This window comes from Lipotes vexillifer, unplaced genomic scaffold, assembly GCF_000442215.2.
Source record: "Lipotes vexillifer unplaced genomic scaffold, Lipotes_vexillifer_v1.1 scaffold778, whole genome shotgun sequence".
In the NCBI taxonomy this organism is placed as follows: Eukaryota; Metazoa; Chordata; class Mammalia; order Artiodactyla; family Lipotidae; genus Lipotes; species Lipotes vexillifer.
In genome coordinates this window covers 1,995,123-2,008,161 of record NW_006774127.1, presented here as the reverse complement: position 1 = coordinate 2,008,161, position 13,039 = coordinate 1,995,123, and the positions used below count along the sequence as shown (strand labels likewise).

The 13,039-nt window shown below is 49.9% G+C and overlaps 1 protein-coding gene across 1 annotated transcript in view; it reads left to right on the top strand.

The window, feature by feature from the left end:
• Positions 1-13,039, top strand: part of MYH16 (myosin heavy chain 16) — a 53,886-nt gene that overhangs the window by 38,464 nt on the left and 2,383 nt on the right. Inside the window, exons 29-39 of the mRNA XM_007448860.1 lie at positions 1-227; positions 1,069-1,186; positions 2,448-2,575; positions 2,955-3,151; positions 4,670-4,802; positions 5,849-6,065; positions 7,206-7,342; positions 7,435-7,538; positions 9,763-9,955; positions 11,075-11,278; positions 12,239-12,364. Of these exons, the coding sequence (XP_007448922.1) occupies positions 1-227; positions 1,069-1,186; positions 2,448-2,575; positions 2,955-3,151; positions 4,670-4,802; positions 5,849-6,065; positions 7,206-7,342; positions 7,435-7,538; positions 9,763-9,955; positions 11,075-11,278; positions 12,239-12,364 (1,784 nt within the window). The remainder of the gene's footprint in view (positions 228-1,068; positions 1,187-2,447; positions 2,576-2,954; positions 3,152-4,669; positions 4,803-5,848; positions 6,066-7,205; positions 7,343-7,434; positions 7,539-9,762; positions 9,956-11,074; positions 11,279-12,238; positions 12,365-13,039) is intronic.

The window sequence follows — 13,039 nt, the reverse complement described above, 5'->3', positions numbered from 1 at the left end:
GGGGGGCGGAGCTGCTGAAGCTGCGGCGGGAGCTGGAGGAGGCGGCCCTGCAGAGCGAGGCAGCGGCCTCCACACTGCGCAAGAAGCACACAGACTCCATGGCCGAGCTGACCGAGCACGTGGAGAACCTGCAGAGGGTCAAGTCCAAGCTGGAGAAGGACAAGCAGGTCATGAAGGCCGAGATCGATGACCTCAACGCCAGCGTGGAGACCATACAGAAGTCCAAGGTGAGGGGGGACACCCCACAGAGCCTTCACGAATAATATCCCCCGAGGCCCCCGACAGGCCCGAGGAACCAAGATGGACCCGTCACAGACCCCACTGGCTGTGTGTATAACCTCGGCCAAGGTGCACAACCTAACCGTGCCTCGGTTTCCCTATCTGTAAAATGGGGAATAATGATAATCCCCACCTCATAGCGCTGTTGTTAGGGCTACGACAGTTCCTGGCACGTAAGAAAAGCTCAGTAAATGTGAGCCATTAGTATGACTATATCCTCCAGGAGTTGGAGACTTAGTAGGAGAAACAACATCGCCGCAATAAAAAGGGATACGTGGCAAGAAAGAAAATTAAGTACAATTAAAGTAAAATTAAGCCACTCAACATGCATTTATCCAGCCTCTGCCACAGGAAGAGTCTTCTTGTGACACAAGGGAAGTGGCGGGTGGTGCTCCAAAGGTGAGCAGGGATGATGCTTTGGGAGTCCAGGTCCCAGCCAACTAGTGTCTCCAAACTTCAGACATTCATGAGGCATCTTCGTAGTTCCTGTTTTATCTGCAGACGCCTGCTCCAATGCTGGTATTTTTCCTTAAGTTAACTGGCTCCCAGCATTTTCCTATCGGGTGAGGTCAGCAGGGGCCTGGAAGTGAGGGGCTGTGTGCCAACCCAAAGGCTCTGGGCTTACGTTGACAGAAAATGGTGAGCCACTGGAGGTTTCTGAGACAGGGATGTTCTAGAAGGATGAGGTATGTGGCCTGGGAGGCTGCACTAGGGCAGCGCAGCTGGGAAGCAGGGAGGGCCTGGCCTGGCCCTCCCCATTTCCCCACTGGGTTCGTTCTCCCTGAGCAGATGAACGCCGAGGCCCACGTTCGAAAGCTGGAAGATAACTTATCAGAGGCCAATGCCAAGGTGGCTGAGCTGGAGCGGAACCAGGCGGAAATCAACGCCATCAGGACCCGCCTCCAAGGTGAGCTCTCCCCTCCCCACAGCTTCCTAAGGAACAGCGCATGGAAAGGAGTGGGGATCCTCAAGGAAACTGAAAGAGCACCTGGGTGCCCTCCCAGAGCTTCCTTGACCTTGGAAAATCCACATCCCCTGTGACGAGACGAGAAGATTTTCTTCCACCCACTGAGTGCTCCAAGTAACATCTTTACAGTGTAAAACAGGGAACACTATCCAAAACATTTCCCTATCAGTTCTCTCAACCACCCCGTGAGATCAGTGGGAGGAGCAGTAATACCGACAAAACACAATTTTCAAACATGACCTGCCTACTAACGTAAAGCGAACACATGTCACTAATGAGGGAACCAGAAAAATGGGAAAACTGCCTTTGAAAAGCACCTGAGGGGGCCGAGATTTACACAGCCAGTCGGGAAAGGAACGTTTCAGTAACTTTGCTGAGTTAGATGCAAAACTGGTTCATGTCCTATGTGGCAATAATACTGCAACCTCTAGGTTTGATTTGGGGTTTTTTCTACCAGAAGAAATTCTCTGCATCTCTAGGTCAAAAATAATTTGCAACTCATCAATATGCAAGTTAACATCTGACTTTGCAGAGTCTGGGCTCTAAAGAGGGGTCAACAGTTAAGTCAAGCAAAGGTGCATTTCCTTCGAGAAGTTAACGCTCCTGAGGCGCACCAGTTAGACAACACTCTCGTTTGACACCAGAGAACCTCCTTTGGCCTTACTTTCCACATTCTGAATACTTTTTAAAATCAATATCCCCATTTGATGGATAAGAAGAGTGAAACTCAGTGAGGTGAAGTGACTTGCCCACGGTCACAAAACCGAAGATACAGGGCAGAACTGGGAACCCTTGCTGGTTCTCTGGCTCATGCACCTTCTCCTGGCCTCTGGCTCCGGAAAGCAGTCCACAAACGACAGGAGTGTAGGTTCTGGGACCGTGACAAATGCATTTTTTTCAAAGTAAACACTCTCCGCTCGACTGTTTTCTCCAAAATTCTTTGCTGTATCTCCTGCCAGGGGCTTCGCTATCTGAAGCCGCTTATCCCATGCAAATCACCTGGATGGTGGCGACCCTTGGGCATTTGCTCCCCTCCTGGGCCCACTTGATTTGGGCAGCTGATGTGGTGGTCGCCCTGCTCCCCATTGCAGCTCAGCCGGCCAAGCCACTATACTGATGGGCACTTTGGGAGCAAGGCTTAGGATGTGGGGGGGGGAGCTAGTTCTCCACCCAACACTTCCCCCGTTCCCTTCTCGCCCAGCTGAAAACAGTGAACTGAGTCGGGAATATGAAGAATCCCAGAGCCGGCTTAATCAGATCCTGAGGATAAAGACGTCCCTGACATCACAGGTGGATGATTACAAGAGGCAGCTGGATGAAGAGTCCAAGGTTGGTTTGGGGGTGAGGTAGGGGGTGACAGAGCTGCCTCCTTGAAGAAAGTCATATGTTATGAAGATGTAGAAGGAACATGAAAAATATTTGATTCCACAGCAAGTAAAAGAGTTAACAACAAAACCAGAGTACGCTATATGTGCGACTAAATGAAATTAACGGAATTACGTATCCTTGTGGATAGTAATTGGAAGAAATCAAGGAAAGTTAAACCCTGGTGGTTTGAGTTATTAGACTCCTGTGTCTCCCCCCCCCCCCGCCCCCTGCCCCGCCTTTACCCCGCTGTACTGTTGATCCAACGTCGTGTATCTCTAAGTGATGGCCCTGGGTGCCACAGAGACTGGGGGGCCCTGACAGGCTGGTCTGGTCACCGCAGTCCCGCAGCACGGCCGTGGTGAGTCTCGCCAACACCAAGCACGACCTGGACCTGCTGAAGGAGCAGCTGGAGGAGGAGCAGGGAGGCAAGTCGGAGCTGCAGCGCCTTGTGTCCAAACTCAACACCGAGGTGACCACCTGGAGGACCAAGTACGAGACGGACGCCATCCAGAGGACCGAGGAGCTGGAGGAGACCAAGTGAGCGTCACTCTGCGCCAGGAGGGCCGGGGAGGCCAGCGGGTTGGCGGGTGGGTGTGAGGTGGGGGTCTGAGCACCACAGCCACAGCTGACGCCAGGGCCACACCCAGGAGAGGGCAGTTCAGGGGCTCCTCTTAAAGGGGGGACGAGTGTCAGGACAGGGAGCCCACTTTGTGCCCTCACCAGGTCACACACTGCATGCCCCACTGCTTTCAGCTTCCCTCTTCAAGGGCTCTCTTACCTATATCTCCTGCCCAGAAATGCTCAGGCTCCCTGCAGGGAAGTCAGGATGGGTGGGGGGGCGGGATCTGCCTCCAGGAAGGGCTTCTCTGCCTCTGAAGTGCTCAGGAAGCTTCCACGGGCCTGGCGGGACTGGGGTGAGGCCCCTCGGTGATGCTGGGAGGACATGGGCCACGCTCCGCAGCAGAGGTCCCCCCTCGGCCAGTTCCCCAGCTCTGTGGCGAATGCCCTCAAGTCCTTTGAGCTTTCTTCCTTCACAAACTAGAGACAAACACTCTGCTTGACGGGCCTGAGGAAACAAGAGTGGACACATGAATGTGGCTCAGAGCTGCCCTCTTGCACAAGAGGCTGGTGTGGGTGCCCGTGGGCCAGGGCACCCAGGGAAGGCCTGCGTGTGAGCCCCTGGTGCCAGGCGGGGAGGGAACCCCAGCCTGCCGCTGGTGCCTTCCATCCACTGGAATTTGTGGTGACAGCATAAGCGCAGTGCCTTCCAGCTGACATCAATCTTTATCTGGCACTCTTTATTCGCTGAGCCTACACCTGCCTTCCTGCAGCTCCACCTCCTGCCCTCCAGCCCTTTTCTAATATTTTCTATTGAGAGTTACGGGGGCTTCCTGGTCCCACCCCAGGCTCTCACTCCGATCTAAACCTCAATTTCAAACCCTCCCCTCTCTCTGCCTGGAACCTCTTCCCCAGACACCCACAGGGTCCTGCCCTTTGCACATGTGTCCCCTCCCTGCTTTATTTTCCCATAGTGCTTATGTCATTTTGTTGTGTTTTCTGTCCCCCCTCTAGAACAGAAGTTTTGAGGGCAGGGATCTTAGTGTTTTATTCACTGCTGTTTCCCTAATGCCTAGAATAGGACTTGGCACTGAGTAGAAACAATGAATATTTGTGGAATGGATGACTGGACACTGGTTGCTCTGTTCCAAACACCCCCGTTTTTCCTTTTTTTTTTTTTCTTGCGTTATGCGGGCCTCTCACTGTTGTGGCCTCTCCCATTTGCGGAGCACAGGCTCCGGACGCGCAGGCCCAGCGGCCACGGCTCACGGGCCCAGCCGCTCCGCGGCACGTGGGATCCTCCCGAAACGGGGCACGAACCCGCGTCTCCTGCAACGGCAGGCGGACTCTCAAGCACTGCGCCACCAGGGAAGCCCAAACACCCCCGTTTTTATCTGCATCTTTTCCATTGTGACACCAGAGCTCAGCGCCATGCTGGGCTCCCCTGCCCATGGGTGCCTAGGTTTCCTTGATGGCCTCTCTTGCTCTCATCCACAGGAGAAAACTGGCCGCCAGGCTCCAGGAGGCAGAAGAAAAGGCTGAAGCCACCCAGGCCCGAGCCGCCTCCCTCGAGAAAAACAAACAGAGACTCCAGGCAGAAGTTGAGGACCTCACCATCGACTTGGAGAAGGTCAGAGGGCCAAATGCTCCAAGGCTGACCATTTGCTGGGTCCAACAGCCCACGGGAAGCTGGATGAGACTGTCACATGTCGGGTTAGCAAGAAGGAACAGGTGGCCCAAGAGGGTGGAGAACAGGGTTTGCAGTCAGGCCCACTGTTCACTGCTTGAACATGTGTCAACATGCTCATGATTCTGCGATCTTAACTCAACCAGCCACTATTTAAATAGGTCCGTGACAAGGATAAAACTCAGCCCCGGGAAGTCCAGGAACCTATTGCCCCTGTTCCCCTTCCTCTTCTGCAAACCATGTTCCACACACTTTGTGTGGCTAAATATTCCCGTTTGCATCCCTAGTTCAGACTGATTCGCCAGTCTTTAGCAAAATTAAATAAGATTTCCACTGGCACACACCAACCCAGTCTTGGTCCAGATAAGGTCATAGCCATGTGAGAGGCTTTGGGGGAAAAAAGTCCTAAAACCCCAAGAAGGTTTTTGCTCCCTCCAAATTAAGAAGTTAAGCAGGAAAAAAAAAGAAGAAATTAAGCAGAAATTTACAACGTCTAATATTGTGCAGCAGCAAATACACAGTTGTGGAGAGTTATGAAAAAGATGGAAGGGCTGTGAAAATAATATCTAAGAATAATGAGCTTTGATGCACAAGAAAAATAATACCCACCCATCTCTGAGTTGGGCAATGATATATATTAGTGTGTTATAGAGAAATACGTTATGGGGCGTTAGGTGAACGTCATAAATCTGGGAAGGCTGTTGTGGCCCAGATCTCTCCTTTTACACCTGAGAAAACCCTCACCTGGGAAGATAAGGTGGGCTGCCCAAGGTCACACGTCTAGTAGTAGATGTTTTGGAACCGAAACATAATTATTTCTGGACTCCCTATTCTGTGCTTGTGCCACAAATGTTGAATTCTATCCCCATTCGAAGAAGTCTGGGGTCACCAGAGTTACTGGAGAGGTAGAGGGAAGGAAGGGAGGGGGCAGAAGGAGGGGAAAGGCACAGAAAAGGCAGAGCCCTGACACCATCCCCTCCTCACCCCAGGCCAACGCTGCGGCCGCAGCCCTGGACAAGAAGCAGCGGGTCTTTGACAAGATGCTGGCTGAGTGGCAGCAGAAGTGCGAGGAGCTGCAGGTGGAGGTGGACACCTCCCAGAAGGAGTGCCGCATGTACATGACCGAGAGCTTCAAGATCAAGACCGTCTACGAGGAGTGCCTGGAGCACCTGGAGTCGGTGAAGAAGGAGAACAAGACCCTGCAGGGTGAGTCTGGGGGCAGGTGGATGGGCCTGCAGGGACGAGGACACAGCCGGACCCCCCCTCCCGTCATGGGTCTGAGTACCCAGCGCATAGTAGGTGCACAATCAGTGTTTGCTGACTGGCTGGCAAGCACTTGGTCAAAGCATGTGGGCACTCAGCAGTATAACTTCAGGCAGGTGAGTTACCTAGTTCTTCTGTGCCTCATCTGTAAAATGGGGGAATAATACTGCCTTCCGTGTAAGGCTGTTGCAATAATGAAATAAGATAAAAATGTCTTAAGTCTTCGCTCGGTAGAGTAGCTGGTCAAATAAAGGCTCAGGAGATTTTAGATACTGAGCCCTTCCATCTACCATATGTAAATAATATGTGCATGCATATGTGTTTCTTACATATAGGAGTCTCAGGCTGGAATTTCATTGTTGGATATTGCTTGAAAAGTGTTGGTTATCTAATCTTGCCACATGAAATTTGTATTATTTGCTTTTGTGGTTTTCCTAAACACAAACTCAGTGTTCAAGAGATGTCACTTTTTTTCCATTTTTGAAGAACCGTTTTGGGGTCCCTGTTCTGCTGAGTGGCAGAAATGAAAACTCAGCCAATGCAGGGTTTCCTCAATCTGGGCTGCCCCACCCTGCTTCCTCCCCAGGGTTGTATTTGAGTCCTGGGGGGGTTGATGTAGCATCACTGCAATGGAGGGTAGAAAAAGATGGTCCTTGATTGTTCCCAAAGCTGCCCAAGGTCCTATGAGTCACTCCCAGAGGAGCTCTCTGCTTACAGGAGATAATCTTGAGAGTCAACTGTTTGAGGCCTCTGCTTTCTTAATTTCAGAAGTGTAAGTACTGAAGGACTTGGGCATAAAGTAAATAAAAGTTAAAGATTGGGGAGGAAGAGCTGAACCAGATATAGGTTGACTGGACTAGGAGAGGAAGGAAAAGAGGAGGGGGGGATATGATCAGGTGCTGCTGAGGGTCCCTGCCTACCACCCCCTATCAGCTCCTGGTGCAGGTGAGAAAAGATAGAGGTATAATTGTGTCACATGCCATTACCCTGGGAAGCCGGTAGTCCTCATGCTTCTTGTTAACAAAATATTCTTCTTGTTAACAAGAATATTGCTTCTTGTTAACAAGAATTTTCCTTTCTCAGAGGAGATAAAGGAACTGATTGATCAGCTGGGTGAGGGAGGACGGAGTATACATGAGCTGCAGAAAATGAAGAAAAAATTGGAGATTGAGAAGGAAGAACTCCAGGTGGCCCTGGAGGAAGCTGAGTCTTCCCTGGAGGTAACCATGTGGTCATCACATTGGGGGCTGGACCTTGGCCAGGGACCACACACCTGCTGGGCCAGGAAGACTGATGTTTATATTCCTGGCAGGTTGAAGAGAGCAAGGTGATTCGAATTCAGCTGGAACTGGCTCAGGTGAAAGCTGATATTGACCGGAGAATCCACGAGAAAGAAGAGGAATTTGAAGCTACGAGGTATGAGGCTGATGGGACAGGAGACTGAGTCTAGGTAGCATGATGGAGCAGAGTCCAGAAACCTGGGTCTCTGCCACATACCAGTCATGTGTGAGCTTGGACAATTTAGGTGAGCCTCTCTGAACCTGTTTCCTCATCTGTGAAATGGGAATAATGATAGTACCTCATACTAATGTGGCACTCTCTGGTGTGCACTTAGAAATATAGTACTTAGTGATTCATCACAAAACCCCATGAGATAATAACCCAATTCAAAAACGGGTAGTGAAGGGCTTCCCTGGTGGCGCAGTGGTTGAGAGTCTGCCTGCCGATGCAGGGGATACGGGTTCGTGCCCCGGTCCGGGAGGATCCCACATGCCGCAGAGTGGTTGGGCCCATGAGCCATGGCCGCTGAGCCTGTGCATCCGGAGCCTGTGCTCCGCAACGGGAGAGGCCACAACAGTGAGAGGCCTGCATACCGCAAAAAAAAAAAAAAAAAAAATGGGTAGTGAAGTAAATCAGAAGGAGAAAGACAAATACCACATGATATCACTTACATGTGGAATCTGAAATATACAAATGAACTTATTTACGAAACAGAAATAGACTCAGAGACATAGATAACAGACTTGTGGTTGCCAAGGGGGAGGGGAGTTGGGAGAGAGATGGATTGGGAGTTTGATATTAGCATATGCAAACATATAGAATGGATAAACAACAAGGTCCTACTGTATAGCACAGGGAACTATAGTCAATATCCTGTAATAAACCATAATGGAAAAGAACATGAAAAAGAATGTATGTATGTGTATAACTGAATCACTTTGCTGTACAGCAGAAATTAACACAACACTGTAAATCAACTATATTCAATAAAATATTTTTTTTAAAAAAATGGGTAAAGGACTCAAATAGACATTTCTCCAAAGAAGATATACAAATGGCCAACAAGTACATGGAAAGATGCTCAGTATCATTAGTCATTAGGGAAATACAAATCAAAACTACAAGATACCACCTCTCTTCCATTAGGATAGCTACTATCCAAAAAACAGAAAATAACAAGTGTTGGCAAGGATGTGGAGAAATTGGAACCCTTGTACGCTGTTGGTGGGAATGTAAAATAATGGTACAGCAGCTGTGGAAAACAGTATGGAGATTCCTCAAATTTTTTTTTTAAATAGAATTACCATACGATCCAGCAATTCCACTTCTGAGTATATACCCAGAAGAATTAAAATCAGGGTCTCAAAGAGATATTTGTACACCCAAGTTCATTGCAGCATTATTCATAATAGCAAAAATGGGGAAGCAACCAAAATGTCCAGTGACGAATGGATACACAAAATGTGATCCCTCTATAGAGTGGAATATTATTCAGCCTTAAAAAGGAAGGAGATTCTGACACATGCTATAACGTGAATGAACCTTGAGGACATTATGCTAAGTGAAATAAGCCAGTCACAAGAAGACAAATACTGTATGATTCCATTTATATGAAGTACTTAGAGTAGCCATTTGATTACAGCCATCCTGGTGGATGTGAATTGCATTTCCATGATGGCTAATGATGCTGAGCATCTTTTATGTGCTTATTGACCAGCTATATGTCTGATTTGGAGAAATGCCCATTCAAGTTCTTTCCCAAAAACTGGGTTATTTATCTTTTTATTGTTGATTTTAAGAGTTCTTTATTTATTCTGGATACTAGACCCTTATCAGATATATGATTTGCAAATATTTTCTCCCATTCTGTGGGTTGTCTTTTCACTTTATTGATAATATCCTTTGAAGCACAAAAGTCTTAAATTTTGATGAAGTCCAATTTATCTATTTTTTCTTTGGTCACTTAACTGTTGCTTTGAAAAGAGAGATTCTGACCTGTATAGCCAAAGCTCACATTTTATAATGAAAACAAACAGAGACCTTAGCATCTGGCCTTGAATTGACTCCATTGTGGACTAAAGGGTGATCTTTGGCGTGTTTTTCATCATGTTTCCTTGCCAGGCTGTTTTGCATATTAAATGAATTGAGATCACAAAGACACATGGTAAACATCGACCTTCCATTCCTTTTCCCAAAGCATGATGCTCCCCCACTTAAAGACTTCAAGAGGAGATACAGTTTAATCTCACAGCGTGGTGGCCGTATCCACATTATTGCTGAAACTTCTTATCTAGAGAGGTTTAGCACATCCTGAACAGTGGGCCCAGTACGCCAAGGCCTTCTCTGCTTGGACTTGCAGGAAGAACCACCAGAGGGCCATCGAATCCTTGCAGGCCAGCCTGGAGGCGGAGGCCAAGGGCCGGGCAGAGGCACTTCGGCTCAAGAAGAAGATGGAGACAGACCTGAATGAGATGGAAATCCAGCTGGACCACGCCAACAAGAACAACAGCGAACTTGTGAAGACGCTGAAAAGGCTGCAACAGCAAATCAAGGTAGCAATCTGGGAGCAGGAAGAACTAATCACAAAGCCAGCCATCCCTGAGCCTGCAGGCTCACTGGGAGCTAATGACATGCCTGTCCAGCCACGATAAAGGCACGAGAGCAAGAACGTGGGGTGGCTGGCAGTCTAGGGAGCAGGAGACTTGGGGACTGTATAAATGAGAGACCCCAACTACCAAGATCCGTATCCTGGACCACTGGAAAGAGGGAAGGAGGGAATAAGGAAGTTGGGCCTGTCTTGCTTTTTAAAATCATTTTTGACTTATTAGAAATGATTACAGACACAGAAAAATAAAGAACATAACAAACACCCATATACCGACCACTCACCTTAAATAGAGTTGAAGGCCGTTTTATCACTTGCTGTCATCAGCCTGGTCTGTAGCACATGCATAGCTGGACCCACGCATTCAACATGTGTTTACTGGAGCCCTGCCCTGTCCAGGCACTGTATTAGGTGCTAGGGGTACAAGAATGGATAAAACAAACAAACTTCCCTGCAGACAAATAATAAGCAACAAATAAATAAAACTGTAGTATTAAAAATGGTGAGAGGGCTTCCCTGGTGGCACAGTGGTTGAGAGTCTGCCTGCTGATGCAGGGGACACGGGTTCGTGCCCCGGTCCGAGAAGATCCCACATGCCGCGGAGCAGCTGGGCCCGTGAGCCATGGCCACTGAGCCTGCGCATCCGGAGCCTGTGCTCCCCAACGGGAGAGGCCACAACAGTGAGAGGCCCGCGTACCGCAAAAAAAAAAAAAAAAAAAAAAAAAAAAAAAAAAAAAAATTGTGAGAAGTGCTATGGAGAAAGAATAAGAAAGACAGGAGAAGGGAGACGGGAATTAGCCAGGGCAGGGTGTAGTTGTTAAAGGTCACTGAGGAAGGCCTCCTTGAGAAGACCCTGCTGGAAACACCAGGTCCTCGTCATCAGGAAATCCTTGACCTCATGCTGACCAGGCTGGACAGATCCTCCAGTCTTTCCCTGTGGCCTCCACCTCCCCACCTTCACCCCAGCTCCCTGCTGAGCCTGGTCCAGGAAGGTCACAGCACCCTCAGGCCTGGGCAACCCCTGGCCGTGGGAGAAGGGCTCAGGCCAGGGTCTCTCGTCCGCCAGGACCTGCAGATCCAGATGGACGAGGACGCCCGGCAGCACGAGGAGCTGCGGGAACAGTACAACCTGCAGGAACGGCGCCTGAGCCTGCTGCAGACAGAGACGGACGAGGTGCGCTCGGCCCTCGAGGGCAGCGAGCGCTCCCGCAAGCTGCTGGAGCAGGAGGTGGTGGAGGTCACTGAGCGGCACAACGAGCTCAACGTCCAGGTGGGGGCAGCTCCTGGCCATGTGGACTCCCACTCAGGGCGCTGGGGTGAGGCCAGGGTGGAGTCCAAGCCTCATGGGCTCCCCTCAAAGGTCCACTCGGCAGATCCTCAGAATGCACCTGCAGAGCTTTCTTTCTGTTGTGGTTAGAAAACAAACAAAAAAACCCATAACATAAAACGTACCATCTTAACCATTTTTCAGTGCAGAGCTTTTCAAGACAGACTCCCACAACTCCCCCCTGGAGATTCTGATCCAGTGAGTCTGTAGTGGGACCCACGGGAATTTAACTTTTAGAAACTCCTCATGAAATTCTGATGATTTAGCCAATTTTAAGGACAACTGTTACCACCCCCCATCCCCCCACCCCGCCCAGTGTACTGAAGATAGAACTTCAGAACTGGAAGGGATCTAGAATATTCCAAAGTCCGACATTCGTGGTACAAATGAAAAACTGTGGCCGAGTTGAGTGGCTCAGCCATGGTCAACACCAGGGACCCCAGCGGTGATGCAGGTGCTTCCTGCCGCTCACAATGCAGTCCTTTACCAGCACAGCTTCATCCTTACTCACCATCTCATGTGAATTCACCGAAAGAAAAAAATGTACATGGGACATATCGGGATTACAACCCCACTTTAGAGATAAAAAGACCAATCCCAGGGGTAAAAAGGAGACACATAGGCAGAAGCACTAGGGCTTGAACCTGGTCTTCCCAGCTCCAAGTTCAGGATTGTACTAGAGATACCACCCACCCCAGGCCTAAATGATGTTCTTCCCAGGCTCCGCGTGATGCAAGTTCTAATCTAAAACTCAGAGAAGAATGCAGGATAGAGACCTTCACCCTAAGCAGGGGGCCCAGGGCCATTTCTTGTTGGGGGTCTGGGAGAGGGTGGCTTTTCCTGGACACAGGAAGGGCTGTGCAGACTCCGGGCTCATGGCAATGTCTTCGTTTCCTCCTCCAGAACCAAAGCCTCCTCGTGGTCAAGCGTAAGCTGGAGTCTGATGTCCAGAACATCTCCAACGAGCATGAGGAGCTCATCAGTGAGTTCCGCTCGGTCGACGAGAGGGCCAAAAAAGCCATGACAGACGTAAGTGCGTGCACTGCCTGCTGCAGCCGGGAGGGGCCTGGGCACCCTACCCCCACCCCAGCCAGGCCCGCTGCCGGCGACCAGGCCACCCTAGGCAGGGAAGGCCGCCTCCTTTGGTTTCTGAAAAGCCAAGAGATTAGAGCATGAGGCAGGGGACACAGACCAAAGGAGCCGTTGAAGTGGGCTCATCTGGGCAGGTATTTTGGCAAGAAGAGGAGCCTTGAACCAGCCTTAAGGGGAGGGTTAGTGAAAGGAAGATGGGTGCCATGCCCAGGGGTTCAGGGCTGGAGGTCGGCAAGGGAGGCCTTCAATTGTTTTCACCCTAGTATCCCTTTGGGTGCTCAGTGGTGGATGCTACATGCCCCACTTTAAAGATGAGGAAATACAGATTTTATCATCAACCTCCTTAGGCTTGACTGATGCCAGGAGCTCAGGAACATTGTTGGTCTTATTTGGTGCTGTGTCCTGAGATCATAGACTGGTACCCGGCATGCTGTAAGCCCTCCATGAATATTTTACACAAGAACAAGTGGGTTAAATGACTGGGGCTGGGTGCAGACCTTGGACTTTCTACTCAGACCTGTGCTTTTCCCGCTCTCTGTGCTGTGCCCCTCATGGAGGAGACAGCAGAGTCTGGCTGGAGAGCGCCGGCTGGCAGGTCCATGGGATTGGGCG